The sequence below is a fragment of the Geotrypetes seraphini genome, chromosome 11 (assembly GCF_902459505.1).
Source record: "Geotrypetes seraphini chromosome 11, aGeoSer1.1, whole genome shotgun sequence".
Classification (NCBI taxonomy): Eukaryota; Metazoa; Chordata; class Amphibia; order Gymnophiona; family Dermophiidae; genus Geotrypetes; species Geotrypetes seraphini.
The window spans coordinates 16,515,663-16,536,199 of NC_047094.1; the positions used below are offsets into that span (position 1 = coordinate 16,515,663).

Genomic DNA, 20,537 nt, shown 5'->3' on the forward strand with positions numbered 1-20,537 from the left:
GTGCATACAAAGAGGCAATGTGCACAGATTTGCACATGCAGCTTTGGCCATTGTATACAGAATCTGGGGGATATTTCACAAACTTAAATGTATAAATTGGCTTCCTGACAAATGGCAAAAGTGTTTGGATATTTTACAGAGTTTAGCCCTTTATACTTTTCCCATCTTCCCCCTTCCAGCACAGAGAATGTGGTGGATTCCAGTCAGTGGAAGGTTGCTCTAGTAACAGGAAGGAAGGAGTGAACAGAGGAGAATTCTGGTGCAGTTCAAGTTCTGTGGAAGAGGCTGAGAACTTCAGAGGGCCATGAAGAAAGCCAGTGTCAAAAGTGAGTGTTTTGTGGGGAAGGGAGCACTGACCAGATTTTCATATTTACCTGGACATGTCTTCTTTTTAGAGGACTGTCCGGGCATCCGGACGGCTTTTTAAAACTTGGCACTTTGTCTGGGTTTTGAAAAGCATATCGGGGCTGCATCTGGAGGGCACAAAGCAGTGATGTCACACGCATGCGCAGATGCCCTCCAGATGTAGCCCTGAAGAGACGAGGTTTGTGTGGGGCCAGGGCCAGAACAAGGTAGGGCGGGGGGGGGGGGGGGTGTGTGTGGAATGGGGCAGGGCCATTCGTCCTCTTTTTCCAGACCAAAAATCTGGTAGCCCTACCCTGACCCAATGAGCTTTTGAGTAGCAGCAGCACCAGAACAGAGTGTGTGTGTGCCTGAAAAATGAGGGTGCATGTACTGTATGTGTATACACATACATCTGAAGAGTAAGCATGTCTGTGTATGTATGTTTCTGGAAACAATCTCATATAGAGATTCTGGGCTATACTGTAAGAATACCAAGGGAAGATCTCATCCTAGGGAATTCACCCATATATGGGAAACAGACCATGTAAGTCTGCCCAGTACAGGCCTCAGTTCTTCAATTTACGCCATTCATTTTCTTTTCTTTTTTTTATTATCTTTATTAGCAATTGCAAAGGGAACATACAACCAGGATCAGAACAAGCAGAACAATCAGAGCGGCCATAGAAACAAAACCAGTAACTCATGACCGCAAATAAGGCACAAAACAGGAAGTTTGTGTGTGTTTGCCTAGGGGGTTTTTGTACTTTCAAAATGTCAATTGTGTAGGGCATCCAGCCATTCATTTTCTAATTAGAGATCCTCTATGTTTATCCCATGCTTTTTTGAATTCTATCACTGTTTTCCTTTCCACCACCTCCCTCGGGAGGGCATTCAAGGCATCAAACACCCTCTGTACTAACATGATTGTCCACACCATGGACCCAAGAATCTTCATGTAGTCACACACAGAGGAGTCTTCTTTCCCAAAATAACTCACATCTGGTCCCAATCATTCACTGTTCTGTAAAAAAATACTTGCCCTGCTATGCATCAGTGAAAATACAGGCACTCTAGGTACTATGCCAGATTTAAGCATGCACTTGGTGAAGTTCACAACCCAGTTTACATTCAGCAACAACTGAATCACTCAAGCTACTTACTACCTGACAGTTCTCTTCTTTCAAATAAGCAATAGGATGGACTAGTATTCCATTTTTGTGCAGATCTGCCTCTACCAAAACCATCACCTTTGAAAAGGTGCATGGAGCAGTCAACAGCCCAAATGGCAATTTAGAAATAATAGTAAATTCCCAGGGCCAAGAACCATAAACATTTTTGAAGTTCCTCACAAATCAGAATACAAGGATTTGGGAAACTCTCCCTGATGAACAGCTAGTTCATTAGGGAGAGTGAGCCTCCATCCAGAAGTGCAGGAATCATAACACTAAGTTGTCCCTCTTGAGATCCTAGACTGGGCAAAATAGAAACATAGAAGATGACGGCAGAAAAGGGCCACAGCCCATCAAGTCTGCCCACTCCAACAACCCTACCCCCTTGAATTTACCCCCCTAGAGATCCCACATGTGTATCCCATTTCCTTTTAAAATCCGGCACACTGCTGGCCTGAATCACCTGAAGTGGAAGTTCATTCCAACGATCGACCACCCTTTCGGTGAAGAAGAACTTCCTGGTGTCGCCACGAAATTTCCCACCCCTGATTTTCAGCAGATGTCCTCTTGTGGCCGAGGGACCTTTAAAAAAGAAGATATCATCCTCCACCTCAATACGGCCGGTGATATATTTAAATGTCTCTATCATGTCTCCTCTCTCTCTACGTTCTTCGAGTGAATATAGCTGCAATTTATTCAGCCTTTCTTCATACGGGAGGTCTTTGAGTCCCGAGACCATCCTGGTGGCCATTCTTTGAACCGACTCAACTCTCAGCACATCTTTTTGGTAATGTGGCCTCCAGAATTGTACACAATATTCCAGATGAGGCCTCACCATGGATCTGTACAACGGCATTATAACTTCGTGCTTCCGGCTGATAAAGCTTCTTTGGATACAACCCATCATTTGTCTTGCCTTTGATGAAGCTTCTCCACTTGATTGGCAGTCTTCATGTCTTCGCTAATGATCACCCCCAAATCACGTTCCGCCTTGGTCCTAACTAAGGTTTCACCATTTAGTGTGTAAGTTTTGCATGGATTCCTGCTGCCGAGGTGCATGACCATACATTTTCTAGCATTGAAGTTTAGCTGCCAAGTCGAGGACCAGTGTTCCAATAGAAGTAGGTCCTGCGTCATACTGTCTGGTAAAGTGTTCTCACTTACTATGTTGCATAGTTTGGCGTCATCGGCGAATAATGTGATTTTACCCTGAAGCCCCTGAGTCAGATCTCCCACAAATATGTTGAAGAGGATCGGGCCCAAGACCGAGCCCTGAGGCACTCCACTGATCACCTCTGACGTTTTTGAAGAGGCACCATTCACCACCACTCTCTGAAGTCTACCGTTTAGCCAATCACCGACCCATGTAGTTAATGTCTTTCCCAGTCCCATTGATTTCATCTTGTTCAATAGTCTGCGGTGCGGAACGCTATCAAAAGCTTTACTAAAGTTCAAGTACACAACGTCTAGGGACTCACCCACATCCAGTTCCCTTGTTATCCAGTCAAAGAAACTAATTAGATTGGATTGGCAGGACCTGCCCTTGGTAAATCCATGTTGGCAGGGATCCCGTAGATTCTTCTCGTCCAGGATCGTATCTAATTTATGCTTAATTAGTGTTTCCATGAGTTTACTCACTATGGATGTGAGACTCACCGGTCTGTAATTCTCAGCCTCTGTCCTGCAGCCCTTTTTGTGGAGTGGGATTACATTGGCTGTTTTCCAGTCCAAGGGGACTCTTCCCGCCTTCAAGGAAAGATTGAAGAGCACAGACAATGGCTCCGCCAGGACATCACACAGCTCTCTAAGCACCCTGGGGTGTAGATTGTCCGGTCCCATGGCTTTGTTCACTTTGAGTCTTGATAGTTCGCAGTAGATGCTGCTGGGTGTAAACTCGAAATTCCAGAACGGGTCATCTGAGCTATGCCTTGCTTGCAACTGTGGACTGGACCCTGGCGCCTCGCAGGTAAAGACTGAGCAGAAGTATTCGTTTAGTAGTTCGGCTTTATCGGAATCTGATTCTGCATAAGTCCCGTCTGCTTTCCTAAGGCGTACTATCCCATTTGTGTTTCTTTTCCTATCACTGATGTACCTGAAGAAGGATTTATCCCCATTCTTTGGTACCATAAAGTATATTGAGTACCCCGCTCTTTAGGTACCAGTACCACAGCCCAGTAGTCTGCTCAGGGTAGCCTTTACTGCTACTCTCTTGCCTGTGGCCCAATAGGGAAAAATAATAAAGGTGTCTGTGAAATGGGAAAATTCCAAGATACAATCTTGTCTGAGTACATTGAGGACACATTGTCTGACATAATCAGAGTACATTCCTCCGATTCCATTCCACCATACATTCTAAAACATCACTTTTCTATCTTTGGTCCATTTATTCTTAAACTCATTACAAAAAGTCTTACCATATCAACAATACCATCAGCCTGGAAACATTCTTTAATTTACCCTACAATTAAAAACCATAAAGATAGCACTTCAGACTGCGTTAACTACAGACCTATTTCAAATCTTCCATTTCTTTCAAAATTAACTGAGAAAATAGTATTTAACCAAATATCTGACTTTTTAAATCAAACTCATGCTTTATATCCTAATCAAACTGGTTTTCGTAATAATCACTCAACAGAACATGCTTTATTAGGCCTTACTACTTCTATACAATACTATCTTGATCAACATAAATCTGTTATTCTTGTTTGTCTAGATCTTTCAGCTGCCTTTGACACAATAGATCATTCATTACTTCTTCGTAGATTTGCCACTGTCGGAATCTCGGAACAAATTCTTGACTGGTTCTGTTCTTATTTTTCAAATCGTATTTCTGCCGTATCCTTTAATAATACATCATCCACTATATTTAAAAACAATTTCGGAGTTCCACAAGGATCAATTCTCTCCTCTTTTCTCTTTAACATCTACCTAGTCCCTTTGCTCACTCTATGTCAATCAATTGGTCTTACTGCATACGTTTATGCAGATGATATTCAGATTATCTATCCTATAGACACAGCTAATACTGATGACATCACTCTTATCAATTTAAAGCTCTATCAGATTAGCCACTGGTTTAGTGACAATATGCTTTTATTGAATATCACCAAAACCAATTGTCTTCTCTTTCCGTGGAAAAAAAATATCAGTTTAACTTCCCCGATAACTATCAACAATAAACCAATAAATCTTGTCGGTTCGACCAAAATCCTACCATTCTCAAATCAGTGCAGTTGTGAAAAACTGTTTTTGGAAACTCAGAATGATTAAATCCATATCCAACATTCTTGATTCTCAGTCCCTTAACATTTTAATTCACTCCCTCATAATTTCCAAACTTGACTACTGCAACTCCCTGCTCAAAGAAGTCTGCCAAAAAGACATTCAACGATTACAACTAATCCAAAATACTGCCATAAAGATTATTACAAACAAAATAAAATTTTGATCATGTTACTCCTCTGTTAAAAAGTGCTCACTGGCTACCTATTCATTACCATATCACTTACAAAATAGCTTTAATCTCCTATAAAACAATGAAAACCAAGGAACCTGCTTTTATCCATAAATACCTGATTCCACATGATCCTCCGAGAACCTTAAGATCTGCATCACAGCATCTTCTTCATGTCCCATCCCTAAAAATCATTAGTACCCGTAGGGCTTCTTCTTTCGCAACAACTGCTCCAACAATATGGAATTCATTACCATTATATTTAAGGTCCAAACAGAATTTAGATAAACTCAAGGGTGGCCTTAAAGGCTTCTTATTTAAAGAATATGTTATCCAGACTCAAAAATTTTTAACCTCTTTGAACATCAAAGGATAGAATAATTAAATGAAAAAGGTCTTCAAATACAGATTTTCTATAACAATTTCTTGTTTTCAGAACCGCAGACCTCAGAAAACCGTACTGCATGTATAGTGGCTTCAAAAGACATACAGATTAATTACGGTAACCATGGTCGTCATAGGTCTCTAAAGTATTTTTATAAATATTTGTTTAGTACATTTTATTAACTTAAAGAAGTACTTATCTTATATCTATGCGGGCGGGGGTAGGCACTCCGACATAGACTATGTTTCGCCCCGAATGGGCTGTATCAAGGAATCCCCCTGCAAATAACAAAATTATTTTATACCTTAGTTTATTTAGACTATTTCTAAAAGATTTATATCAGTAAATATAACAAACACTCCAACATACCTTATATCAAGCGACTCATGCTTCCCGCTATAGATTGTTAATCAGGAAACATGGCCGCGGCGTTCTAGGCTATAAATAGTCATAGCGTTCAATTAAAAGACGGAGTGACGTATACTCTGGCGTGAGACACACCTCCTGCCTGATTGGACAGCTGAAACTGCTCTAAATCAAAGAAAACCATTCGAGTTCAGCATTTAGACCCGAAGGCATAACTGTATTCAATGTGTATATCCATTTCTGTTCTTTAAAGTTTAATTTTTCTTTAATGTTGCCACCCTCCCATCCACATCTAGCCTGATCTATGACCCGCCATTTTAGATCCGAAATTTTATGTTTCTTGTCCTTCCAGTGTTGGACAAGAGGTGCCTCTAAGTTCTCTGTATTGATCCTAGATTTATGTTCGTTTAAACGAATGTTAATTTTCCTACTCGTCCTGCCTATATAAAGTAATCGACAGGGGCATTCGATCATATAAATGACCGAAGAACTCTGACAAGATGTATTTGACCTAGCTCGATAGGTCTTATTAGTTTGAGGATCAGTCCATCTAGGGCCTTGTATCGTTAAATCGCACCATTGACATTGGGTACAAGCTTGATGGTTAAATATAAATCCCTCATCATTCCTTTTAATTTCATATCTGTACGTGGATAGAAGTTCTCCTACTGTTCTCCCTCTTTTATAGGAAGCTATCGGATAATTCTGAAATTGGGAGCTCAGCTGGAGGATCCGCCAGTGGTTCTTAATCACGGCGAAAAAAGCAGTACTAAGAGGTGTAAAAGGCAGTACTGCTATTAGGCGATCGTCTTCCACATCTTCAACTTTCTGTCTAAGGAGAAGAGATCTTTGAGCATATTTTGCTCTAAGATATGCTCGTCTAACAGATTTTTTGGAATAGCTTCTTTCAAAAAAACGATCACTAAGTATCTTTGCTTGTCTTTCAAATTCTTCTTCAGAAGAACATAATTTCCTAATGCGTAGGAATTGGCTCACAGGAATATTAAATTTCAGAAAAAAAGGGTGAAAACTGGAGAAATGAAGGAAATGATTTCTATCTACTTCTTTCCGATATAATGTTGTTTCGATTTGATGGTATCGATCTTTCATTAATAAAATATCCAGAAATGAAATATGATCACAATGGTAGGTCATAGTGAAATTCAGGCAGGGGTTGAGAGAGTTAAGCCACAGTAAAAAACTCTCCAGTTCGGGTTCAGATCCATCCCAAAAGATTAGAATATCATCCAGATATCTTTTCCAAAGGATGACGTGCTTGAAGTTAGGAGCAGGAAAAACTTTATGTTGTTCAAAAGAAGCCACGTATAGGCTCGCAACTGATGGAGCAAGGGTAGCACCCATTGCTACTCCCTGAATTTGTTTATAGAAGTCCCCATCAAACCAGAAAAAATTATTAGTTATCACTAGCTTGGCTAGCTCTAAAAGCCACTCATAATTAAATCTGCCTAAGTCTTTCGACATCAATACTTCTTTAATCACTTCTAAGGCCGCTTCTTGAGGTATTCTTGTATAGAGGGATATTATATCCAGAGTAACAAAAAAAGTGATATTATCCACGTTTTTATTTTCCTCAATAATGCGTAGCAAGTGAGCAGAATCTTTTAAGTAAGAAGGAATTTTTGGGACTTCAGATCTTAAAAAATAGTCTACAAATTTAGACAAAGGTTCAAGGATTGATCGTCGAGTAGACACAATGGGTCGCCCCGGAGGGTCTTGTAGCCTTTTGTGTATCTTAGGCAACATATAAATTTTTGGAGTAGAAGGACCTACTTCTAACAAAAAACCAGCTTCTTTCTTAGTTAGAAACTTACTTTTTATGCCTTCTTCTATAAGTTTTTCTATTTCTAATGTAAGTTCCATTGTCGGGTCTTTATTCAGCTTCACATAAGCCGCAGCATCTGACAGCTGCCGGTAAACCTCTGTTTGGTATGCTCCCCGGTCTTGGACAGTTATGGCGCCCCCTTTGTCCGCTCTCATAATTACTATATCAGCATTTTCTTGTAATTCCCTAAGGGCCAACCCTAAGGTTTTAGTAAGGTTGTAATTTTTATTTTGCCCATAGTATTGGTCTTCCAGCTTATCTAGATCATTTAAGACCAAATCTTTAAAAGTTGAAAGAAAAGGCTTCAAAAAACTCGGTGGGCACCATTTAGATGGTCGTTTCATAATTGAAATGTCCATTCCTGGAGGATTCTCTTCAAAAAATATCTTCAGTTGGAGCTTCCTAAAGAACCTGAAGAAAGCAATTCTCATCAAAAAAGGATCATAATTTACCGTAGGAACGAACCCTAACCCTAGCTGAAGAACTTGAGTTTGAACATCTGAGATCGAATGGTTTTCTTTGATTTAGAGCAGTTTCAGCTGTCCAATCAGGCAGGAGGTGTGTCTCACGCCAGAGTATACGTCACTCCGTCTTTTAATTGAACGCTATGACTATTTATAGCCTAGAACGCCGCGGCCATGTTTCCTGATTAACAATCTATAGCGGGAAGCATGAGTCGCTTGATATAAGGTATGTTGGAGTGTTTGTTATATTTACTGATATAAATCTTTTAGAAATAGTCTAAATAAACTAAGGTATAAAATAATTTTGTTATTTGCAGGGGGATTCCTTGATACAGCCCATTCGGGGCGAAACATAGTCTATGTCGGAGTGCCTACCCCCGCCCGCATAGATATAAGATAAGTACTTCTTTAAGTTAATAAAATGTACTAAACAAATATTTATAAAAATACTTTAGAGACCTATGACGACCATGGTTACCGTAATTAATCTGTATGTCTTTTGAAGCCACTATACATGCAGTACGGTTTTCTGAGGTCTGCGGTTCTGAAAACAAGAAATTGTTATAGAAAATCTGTATTTGAAGACCTTTTTCATTTAATTATTCTTATTTAAAGATGCATATGACTGTTAGTTGATCTAAGGGACTTTCTAAGCTTATTTTCTATAATAAATTGATATCTCTCTTTCCCTATGTTATTGTCCTTAATTGTTCTTTCTTTCAAATTGTATTTCTCTCCCTACTAGCCTATTGTTTCATGTAAGTAAAGTTATGTTATTAATAGTTTAACAGAACCTCTTTTTAAATTTTTACTGTAAAACACTTAGAAATTTTGATTAGCATTTCATCAAATTTTTAATAAACTTGAAACTTGAATAATCATTACCCCAACCACACCAGAGGTCTTTGGGCCACCACTAAGCACACTTTTTCTAAGAGACCTTAAGTATTGTCTCCTACCAGGGAACTAACTGTGCTGAAACAAAAGACAATTGCCTAGGTTTGCTGGTACAAAGTTTTGCCCTACCCTTAGGTCTATCCTATGGTGTATCTAGAGCTTAGACTCTTATTTATTTTATTTATTTATTTAAAAAAAATTTCTACACCACTTAAGGCCTTCCCGACCTTTCACCAGCTTCTCTCCAGAAAGGCAAAGGATATCTGCTTAAATGTGTCTTCAAAGTGACATCCATTGCCGAGTTATGTAACTACAACAAACACCTTGCTGCCAACTATTACCACCATAGCTAGGGTCTTAATCAAATTATAAAGTGCACCCAAGACGTATACTAAGCATTTTTCAATTGCTCCAATAAAATATCATCTGATGGCCCAGAAGAGAGCTGTTGGATCCAGCACAAACATACCCTGGACAAATAACTACTGGAGACTACTATGTGCAATGCCAGAATTTCTACATCAAATGTCTGCTTTGAGTGGCTTGATCTTTCTAATGTCCTTAAGGATGGTATCACCCTCCACAGAGACAGTGGTCTTTTTTGTAACTACAAGACTAGTACATCCACCTTGGGGGGCTACTGGTGTTCTTTCTTCTCAGTAGCCAAGGGATATAACTTATCCGTGGCTCTTCCCACCTTGAATCAAGGGTTTGGAGTGTCCCACTCCATTGATATCAATGCTCTGATAGCATGATGATCTGGGAAGAACTTTGCAGGCTTCTGTAGGCCTTCTAGAATGGAATCTCCAGAGATTCCTTTCTCTTTTACTGGCTCCTTGGGCATGCCGAGTGCTTCTGGCACCCATGTTATCACAAAAGATAGTTCTTTCCTTCAGAAGAGAATAACTATCAAGGGTTATCCCTCTCACCCATGGATAGTTCACTGTTCTTCAAAATCTCATCTAGAACTTTCTCCAGGCCTTTTTAAATTGCCTATGCTCCATTGCGTAAACACATCCGCAGACAATCCATATTTTTTGTCCCAGTCACTCTTGATTTCCAAACACAACCTCTAAATTCTACTAAGGGACAAGGAAGGGCTTCCCAAGGTTAGATACTAGCTGACATACAATAAGCCTGATGTAGAAGTAATATAAATTCAGGAGATGAAGGCTCCCTAGAACTTTAGACCTTCTGCGCTCATCCCTGGTGTGTTGGTGGTTAAATCAGCTGAGCTAAGCCTCCAAACCCCCCCTTGGAGCAAACTGAAGAGGAGCCAGATAAATTGGGAGCACATGGCTTAATGATCTAAAATGTCTGCTGCTCCTGTATTTTCAGTTTCCTCAGCCACAGTGACTCTGGGGTAAGAGAAGTCTGACCCAGTCTACAGTGATCTGTGTCCCTCTGAAACTGGGCACATTCCTGCTTTCCATTGAATTCTGCTGTTGCTTTCCTTAGCATGGCAAGCTCCATAGTACCCCAAGATCCATTTGCCATTTTCCAAATCTCAAACAGTGCCTCACACATTCAGAAAGAGCTGCCATGTGACCAATGTAGCTCTTATCTTCCCTCCAGCTGAATCCAGCACACATTGTAACTCACTAGTAAGCAAGAAGTTAAGTAAAAAAATAGACCCCCTAGGAAATGCCCCGACTTAAGAGCTTCGAGCAGTAGTAAACTGGCCTGATGTTTCTTAGACTGCACTTTCTTTCTCCCCTTTTCAGTATAGATCTTAAAAAAATGACTGACCACAATCTTGAGAGGAAGAGGAAAAAATTTGCAGTTTTTGGCTTTGCACTGCATAGTCCAGTACCCTGGACTTGAGCAGGGAGAACATTCTAGGCACTTCAGAGAGAGAAAGACCTGAACTCCTCCAGGTATCACCCCCAGAACAGACTCAAGAAGAGGAACAGAGACTCCCTACACTGTCCATACTCTGCTAGAGATCTGGTTCTCCAACTGGGTCTCAGGAGCAGCACCAGGCAGATCAGCCTAGCTATACTAAGCTGCTTAGGATCTCCAACTACCATCTGTTTAACAGAATATACTGAGGAGTATTAGGCTGCCCAGTGCCCTGTATAAGGCAGGAATCTGGGCTAGATGGACCATTGGTCTGACCCAGAATGGCTATTATTATGTTCTTCTTTCTATCTGCTGGTAGAGGGGTATAAGCCAGTTAATAAGTGCTTCTTTCAACTGGAGATAGACACTCATTCATTAATGTCTTTCAATAGCTAGGCCAATCTATAAAACCTTCACATAAATATAAAACAAACTCGTAATATGCTGGAGTGGCTCTTGGAATCCCCTCATTAAACTATTTTATTGAAACATCGAGAAGAAGTTGAACTTAATAAAAACACATGAACATAATCCAAACTGTCCATAAAATGTACTTTCTGATTTCCAAAGCTTTGAGTATACATCCTAGTTTTTGAAGTTATTTTTGACCTAGGTGCACAGAGGGTCAATTGCAGATTTCTGCCAATAGACACTGCATCAACTTTTTCATTTCTAATAGATGGCAATAGTTTGACTGTTACATACTTTTTGCTGTTTAACAATGGTGGATTTGATACCATTAAGTCTTCCTCTGCTATACTGACCTGATGGGTTGGAGAACAGGGGAGATGAAAGGTAGTAGGACTGAGGTTCGAATCTTGCTTTATCTGCATCAAAGCAGGTGTGGATTTGGAGGATGCTTTGTTGCTGTCACTGCAAAATACCCATACATCATTAGCATACCAAAAAAAGCAAGTGTAATGTCTGTTGGGAATGGGAGAGGGACAAATGGAAATAGATTGTAAATGGTCCATTTGTATCATTATTTACAATTCACTTTCTGAATGAATCCATGTGTATATTTCCCAAAATTCAGCTGATGAGAAACATGCCTAGGAATAAATGTATAGTTTTCTGTACATTTATTAAAATTTTGATTTTTCATGTGTTGGATCCATATGCCAGGCGATTCTGTAACAGGGCACCACAATTTGGGCGCAAGTTGGCCAATATTCAGCCAGCAGTGCTCAGCGTTTTTATGTCCACTGCTGGCTGTATTCTCAGATATTCAATGCTGGGTCATGTCTAGACACTGGCATAGAATATCCAGCTGTACTGGCCGCTAAAACCTATGCGTTTAAGTGCAATGTTCAGTCCTAAACTGCATAACATGAACTCCATAAAGATAGGACTGCTCAGTTTATGCGGTTAAGAGCTGAGTATCGGCCCTTAACTGCATTAGTGTAACCCTACTCCTGGATCACTTACGTTAGCTGGTTTCAGCTCAGATGCTAACCATAAACAATCAGCAGCACTAACTGGTTAAGTACTGCTGAATATTTACAGGTAGCCACAGACAAATGATTTAAATGGCCATGATCCTCTTCAAGCCATTTAAATCACTTTGAATATCAAGCAGAATATTTCCAAGGGCACCGAGTCTATGCTACAAGAACACTTAAGTGCACAAGTGGTCTTATAGAATACTAGCATAAAGCTACATCAATGCAGCTAAATTTAAGCACAAACAATGATGCCAAGTCTATGGCTGGTATAAGTTACAGAATAGCATATTTACCTGTTAGTATTCTATAAGCATAAGTGTGCAAAATGCTTAAATATAGGCAATCTGTTATAGAATGAGGGGGATGGTACTTACGCACTACAGGCCATATTCTATAAAGGACACCCACATTAGGTACCACTAGGCACCCTAATTGCAGGATCCGTGCCAATTTTTTTAATTGGCTTAATCAGCGTGGTAATTGACTGCGACAGTTTTTAGCCAATCAAAAAGAAAAAAAGATTAAACCGTTTAAGAGTTCAGCACTGAACTCTTAGGATACCTAACAACACCTAAGTTGAGCACCCTCCCACGCCTAATGACAGCTATCTGAAAAAGCAGGCATGGTTATGGGTGGTAAATAGGAGTGGATAAGTTAGGCATCTGACATAGGCGCTGCCAAATTAGGCAAGGGAAAAGATGGTCTAATGGAGCAGTACCTATGCCTAGGATGCCTAAGTCCACTTAGGCATGATTCTATAAATGGAGCCTAATGGTTGATTGACAACCATGCTGAGCAGCGCCTACAATGTAGACGCCGCTAGGGGCAGTTTATAGAAACCAGGCCCATGTGACTTTGAATCTGAACGTATATTAATAGTTGTTAATAAAATGTAGCCTTCAGTATAGTAATGTTGTTGCTATTTGGGTTTCTTAAGTCATAGTAAATACCTAGGTAGTACAGTGTTCTCCCTAGCGTGTTTTAGCCGGGCGTACCGCCCGGCTAATTTAGGTGAGCGCCCGGCTGCCTTTCTCCAATGACACACTTTTCCTTAGGAGTAAGTAACTTTTTTTTCCCCACAACGCAGACTTTCCGGACGTGGAAACCGCATGTGTTTTTGTTTGGTTTTAACCCCTCTGCAGCCCAGCTGAAGATGGGATGCTGCAGGGATGGGTTATTTGCTGAGCAGAGCTCGCGTCGCCTTCTGTATACCCAACCCTCGTTGCTGCACCCGCGATTCACCGGCCGATTTCTGACTAGACCAGACATGTCAAAATGTGGCCCGCCAGATAACCACAAAACCCCAGCAAAGCTGGCCCGTTGGCAGACAGGCACAAACGCTGAGCAGCCTAACTACAGCCCACTATCCCGACGTTGCCAGTGGCAACAGGGTGAGCAACGGACCGCGAACTCCACCTCCCAGTGCCGCTGTGCTAGGCTGGAACCGTCGCCCTCCAAAGCCTTGGCCGCTTCAGAAGACGAGGCAAGAAGCGTGTGAACGTGCGTGAGGCACCCGAAGGCACGAGCGCTTCACAATTGTGGACTGAGAAGTGATCCACAAAAGCAGAGTGACCGGGAACAGCCCGCCATCGGCGCACAGAGTCTGGAGGGCTGGCCCACATGCCAGTCATGCATGCCTTGTGGAGCCAGCAAGAGCTACACCGAGGTCCCATCAAGTGATGAGAAAAGATGTCAAAGTGCCCCATGAACACTGATATTGAGGCTAGGCTTCTCTCGCAGAGGAGCAGAAGGAAGCAAGATGGCTGCCTTGCATGATTTGCTAGGAAGGATGACTGGGTCATGCTGCCAGACCTCTCCAAAGCCGAGGGCAGCACGAGACCAGAGTGCTCCCCCCACCATCCCTCATTCCCAAAAGTAGGGCCCTACTGTTTCTCACCAACAAAAGATCAGCTCCACAGGTAGTCCTCCCTTTCCTTTGTTCAAAAGATTTTCAGAGATACAAACTTCCCACAAACTGTGTCAGTCATGCACGTTGGCTCATCCTAACATAGACACGTCTCTTCTATCCATTTTGTCTACATCACAGAGCCGGCGCGGGGCTGGAGAGACCGCAACCCGACACTTCTACCAAGACTAAGGGGTCCATTTATTAAGGTGCGCATTTAGCGTGTGCTAAATCGGTTATCGTACCTCAATAAAAGGACCCCTAAGTATCTCAATAAAATATTTGGCCCGCGCCCCAGCCCATGCCCCAGATTTCAGCCCCCTAAGTGATTGAGTTTGATATCGCTGGACTAGACGGGCTAAGCAGAAAGGAATCCCCCAGCATGCTCTATGTCCTGCCTCCCCCCTACAAAAAACACCCCCAAAAAACCAATCTGCTCTTGCGGCTTGCTGCTACTGCTTTCTTGCCTGCCTGAACCTCCAGGGACCTAACAAAGCCTCCGAGAGAAGGGCACACCATTGTTGGCGCGTGAATGACCGATGCGGTTTTGACGTACCACCCCGAGAGAAATGGTAAGGAAACATAAAAGCCACGCTCTCTTCTTGAGATAGATGTACAAACTGTACGGCCTGAAGAATGTCTACATACACCTGTAAATAAAATGTCAAAAAGCATGGTTTTTGTTTTTTTTTTAGCAATTTCTTTAAAACAAAAATGGAAATTCTAAGAAACAATTCCCTTTGGCGCTGCAGATGCTATTCTAAACTAGTAAAATTGTTTGGCCTTTTAGAGTAGAGAAAGAAGCATCTGATGTGCTTGCTGAGAAGAGACCTCAAGATGCTTCCCTGCAATCACCTCTTCTTGCCCTCCCATTTCCCTCTTCCCCGCACCTCTTCCGTGATGGAACCCGGCAACCGCCATTCCCCTTCTTTGCCGCAGCACCAGCAGCTGCTGCAGGCACCCTTTAACGCTGATGGAGGGTGAGGGATCTCCAGGAGTAATTAACATTTTGGTAAAAAAAGTTCCATGCCGGCATTTTCTCTTATGTTACATCCCCTTCCCTCAGGGCGTCTCTCCCACACTCCCTTTGCAACACAACCAAGGGCCCTGCTTCAAGGTCTGTATGGATGACTTGCCTATGCGATACAGCACCAGCATTGCCCAATTCGCCGAAGGCCTGCATGTTTCCCCCTGGTCTTTAAAAGGTAATTATGGCAGCCTGCACAGGATCGCCGATGCTATAGTGAACCTAGCAGGCTGCCGGTGGCCTCCGCAGCACGTTCCCTCTACAATGGACTTGCCCCCTTAAGTCAGAGGAGGGGCAGGACCATGGCAGATGGAACGTGCTGCGGAGGCTGCTAGCAGCCCACTAGGTTCGCTACAGCACCAGCAATCCTCTGCAGGCTGCCATAATTACTTTTAAAGATTGGTCCTCAACAAGCGGCTGTCACTATACGGAAGATATCCTCTCTCACTGAGTGCCGGAAGCAGCGGAGGTAAGGCCCCGCCCGTTGCGAGGGCCCCGGAGGGATGAGGATTGCCATAGAGATGCTGGATCTGGACACCGCGGGGGGGAGAGACAGAAAAGGATCTTGAGGTGGGGCGGGAAAGCAGATTTGAACCAAAAGACAAGGCAGATGCTAGAATAGAGGGGGTAGAGAGAGGACACACCCTGAACCTAGGAGAGAGAGATTCCAGGCCCTGGGGAGGGGGAAGTCAAAGAAAGTGAGACAGACAGAAAGACCTGGAACAAAGGTGGGAGGACTCGAAATGTTAGGAAAAGGAAGATAGAGAAACCTGAAACAAAGGGGCAGAAGAGAGGGGGGCAGATGTTGGACTTGGCGGTGTATATAGGGAAGAGAGAGAGAGAGAGAAAGAGACTGCAGAGAGGTGGAAAGATTCTGGACCAGGGAGGGAGGGAGGAAGGAAGGAGAGATGCAGAGAAAGACCTAGAGGAAAGGAGAACAAATGCTGGACATGGGGAGGGGGGGGTTTAAGCAGAAGACAGAGAGAGAGAGAGAGAGAGAGAGAGCCTGGACCAAAGGGGAAAGACAGGAGGCAGATGCTGGACTATGGGAGGTGCAGATAGAAGAGACAGAGGGGGAGAGACCCTGAGGAAGAACAGAGAGATGCAAGATCATAACTGAGGAGGGAGAGAGAGGAAAACATGTTACCAATAGGGGTGGAGGAGAGAAGAAGAAAAGTTGGATTTGTGGAGGGACAAGATGTTGGTTGGGGAAGGGAATGCAGTCCAGAGAGGAAACATGCAGGAGGCAGAAAGAAAAAAATATTGGATGCACAGTCAGAAGGAAGTCCAACCAGAAACTAATTAAATCACCAGACAACAAAGGTAGGGAAAATTATTTTATTTTCAATTTAATGATCAAAATGTGTCAGTTTTGAGAATTTATAATCTGTTGTCATATTTTGCACTATATTTGTCTATTTTTCTTTAGTTGTTACTGAGGTGACATTGCATATTTTAAAGTCATCTGCCTTGACCTCTTTGAAAAATAAAACAAATATAAATTATAATTAACATTTTCTCTGCAGTGTGCTTTGTGTTGTTTTTTTTTATTATGAATAAGATATTGTGTGTACATGAAAAATGAATGGCAGAAATTGCATTACAGTTAGTACTATTATAATGGGGGTGGGATCAGGGGTGGAGCTTTGGCTGGGTACTTGGTTGGTATTTGTTAGACTTAAGGGGTACTTGGCTTGAAAATGTTGAGAAGCACTGGTCTAGATGACTATGGAATTCACTCTGTAAGGGCCCCTTTTACAAAACCACAGTAGTGATTCTCCCATAGCAAATTCACCAAAGTCCATTCAATTCCTATGGCCTTCAATGCATTTGCTGCACAGAATTGCTATCGCAGCTTTTTATAAGGAGCCCTAAGGCAGGAACTACAGTCTCTGTGCTGTGTCTTAAACAAAAACCAGATTGCCAGGGATGCAAAGCTTTAACTGAATTTGGTCTTGGAGGATGAAGTGTACAGTGTCAGCATCTATGAGACAAACTTGGTTCTTTTTGTTACATAGAGCATTTGGACCCCAGTTCGATTACAAAAGTTAGACAGCTCTAAGTCTAATAGGTGCTGGCATTGTAAACTTGAAGCAGGGACTTTAGATCACTTGTTATTCTATTGTCCCTTTATTATGGTCTTCTGGAAATCTATTTGGTCCCAAATTAATTGTTTGTTAGAAAATCATGTAGCATTAACATGATACAATTCTCTTTGGTATGTCGATGAGAACAAGGAGCCAGATTTCATCAAGTAATAATAAACTTTTATTGATAATGACAGGAGTTGCCATTCAATATATAACAAGTAATTGGAAAAATTCTAGTAGATTAAATTATACCTTTTGGTGGAATTCATTATGTCACATTTATAAAATGGAAAGCATAATTGCTCTACAAAAAGGTAATTATAATAAATTTATAAAGATCTGGGGGCCACTGACAGCCTACTGTAATGAATAGGTTGTGATGGAAACTACTGTTCTGGGTTTCAAACGCAAGTTGTATGCATACCTTCTTGCTAATCATATTGAGGGATTCGGGAAATCCGGGTCTCCATAAAGGAGTACCTAAATGGGCCTCCGCGTGTGTGGATTGCCGGACTAGATGGACCTAGGTCTGATCCGGAGAAGGCATTTCTTATGTTCTTAATAGATGCCGTTTTATATTGGAAGTATATTTGTAATAAGGGGGGAGAGGTGGAAGGTGGGTTGTCTAAATTATATGGAAGGTTTGAACATATAAATAAGAGTATTTATATTTATATATTTTTGATTAAATATGAATGGAATGGGTGGGTGGGAAGGGAATAATCTTATGTATCTGAATTTATTAAGAAAATTCAAGTGATGTATTTTTTTTTTTACAGAAAAAAAAGTCTTTATTATTATTATTATTTTTTTAAATCTTTATTCATTTTCAAAAGCCAACATTAAGTGCAACAGATTAACAAACAAATATTCCAATAATCAGCACTCAATACAATCAAATGATATAATAAATATATAACACCCCCTCCCGCACCCTCCCACCCACCCTTCCTGGATGTGCATAACAGAAATCAAAGGGAAATAACGTGATGTATTTAATCTTAAATGTTTTATTAATTGTACACTTAATGTAAGTTTTTAAAAATGAATAAAGAATTACAAAAAACAAAAACATGAGTTGGAAGGTTTGATACTGGTCATTAGTTATTCGAAATAAAAGGATCTGCATTACTTTTTTTCAAGGGTGGCTTAAATGCTACTGGAACACTGCCTAAGTGTCAACCCTTAAAAAGGAAGTCATATTGAGCATTGGAAAATAATCCTATATAATAAAACGCTAGCCGCGCATGCGCACTCAACTGCGTGCTTCCGTTTTCCCTGATCTGTGAGATGTACATCCGTGGCTTTGCAGGAGTGCGCATGCGCGAGTCCCCAGCCTTACTTTCCAGCACCTACCACTCGCCGCCAGCGCTGGACTTCCTGCTTTCCGTGTCGGCTCCTCTCACCAGCCGCACCAGTGTCTGAGAAGGCTTCCGACGCTGGCGGGATCGAGAGGAGCCGTGGTGACACCTCGCGGGGTGGGAAGGGAAGCCCAAAACACTCCAGCCGCGAAGGGATGCCGCGGTCCCGACTCAAAACCAGCTGATTCCAGCAGCGTGTGCAGCACTCTACACATGCTGCTTCGGGGCCTTTTACTGCCCTGATTTGCTCTGCCGCGTCTCTGATGATGTCATTAGGGACGTGCCAGAGTAAATCAAGGCAGTAAAAGGCCCCGAAGCAGCGTGTGTAGAGTGCTGTACACGCTGCTGGAATCGGCAGATGGTCAGACCGTGGGAAGGGAAGGGTGAGGGCAGCAAAGGACTAAGGGAGCAGTCAAAACCGAGGGATGGGAAAGGGGGGGTAAGGGAAATGCTGCTGCTGTACAGGGAAGTGGTGTGGGGTGGGAGGGAATGCTGGTGCTGCTGTGGCTGCTGCACAGGGAAGGTGGGGATTTAAATGCTGCTGTATAGGGAAGTAGTGGCGGGGAGGGAATGCTACTGCACAGAGGGAGGGAATGCTGCTGTGGCTGCTGCACAGGGAAGTGTGGGGGGAGAGAGATAGATGGATAGAAAGAAAGCCAGACAGCGAGAGGAAGGCAGACAGAAAGAAAAGAAGAAAGGCACAGGGGCAGAGAGAGACACAGAAAGACAGACAGACATATATTCTAGCACCCGTTAATGTAACGGGCTAAAATACTTGTTAATAATAATTAATTAATAAAAATGCACATTTAGGGCTCCTTTTATGAAGTGTTTTTAGTGCACACACTGGATTAGTGCGCGCTAGCCAAAAAACTACCACCTGCTCAAGAGGAGACAGTAGCGGCTAGCGTGCGGCATTTTAGCGCACGCTATTCCGCACGTTAAGGCCCTAACACACCTTCATAAAAGGAGCCCTTAATTTTCCCCACCACCAAATTTCCCCGACTGGCTACTATTTCATGCCACCCGGCTGGAAAAAATTTCTGGGGAGAACACTGTAATAGTACAATAAAATATCCCAAAGGATCACTGTACAGATCAAAATTACTAATCCATATTAAAAAGACATTTATGAAAGACATTTATAGGAGATCTTCTGGTTGTTATGCTCATGATTCAAGGTAAATATCTAAACTAAATTTGTTTGGCTTGGCAAAACTCCTAGAATTGCTTTAGTATCTACAAAAACCAATTGCAGAGGGTGAGGTAAATTTTCCCAATTTTTATAGGTATCATCAAGCTATATTTTGCGCCAGGGTATGTATTGGGTCCTCCCAGAGCTCATTGATAATACCCCAGGCTGATTGTGGTTGGACTGGCGACTCATGTTCCCTTTACGTTTATGTCATGTTCTTAGTATTAAAATGCCTAGATTTTATAAAGATAACAGAATATTTATGGATACATGGAAAACTTTTGCGATATGTTAGTAATTTAACATCTATTCCAATCTATAAATCAACAAATCAAACTATATGATTAAACTCCAAGATTCAAATTGGCAGATTTAAGGTCATCTGGAAGCATTGGATAATAGCAGGTATACGGATTTTGGGTGATGTTATTTCAAATGGTAAACTGCTTGACTTTTCACAGTTGCAACATAAATATGGTCTTAATAAATCACAAAGTTTTAGATGGTTGCAACTGAAGTAGGCTATTCAGGAGGAGTTCCCTGAAAGGAAAAATCTCAATAATCAGTATAGTCTGGAGTTCTTATGCTTTCAGGTGGACTTCTTGGGACACCAGGCCGCACAGTGGTATAAATCGATAAATGGATTTGTAAATAAAAAACCTAAAAATGGACTTAGAGATATTTGGAGCATTGAGATAAAGCATCAAATTACTGCATCTCAATGGCCACGAATTTGGTCTTGGAG

The 20,537-nt window shown here is 41.9% G+C and overlaps 1 protein-coding gene across 1 annotated transcript in view; it reads right to left on the reverse strand.

Moving 5' to 3' along the window:
* LOC117369378 (kinesin-like protein KIF19) overlaps positions 1-20,537 on the reverse strand; it is a 145,702-nt gene that overhangs the window by 30,796 nt on the left and 94,369 nt on the right. The window contains exon 9 of the mRNA XM_033963861.1: positions 11,533-11,641. Within this exon, the coding sequence (XP_033819752.1) occupies positions 11,533-11,641 (109 nt within the window). The remainder of the gene's footprint in view (positions 1-11,532; positions 11,642-20,537) is intronic.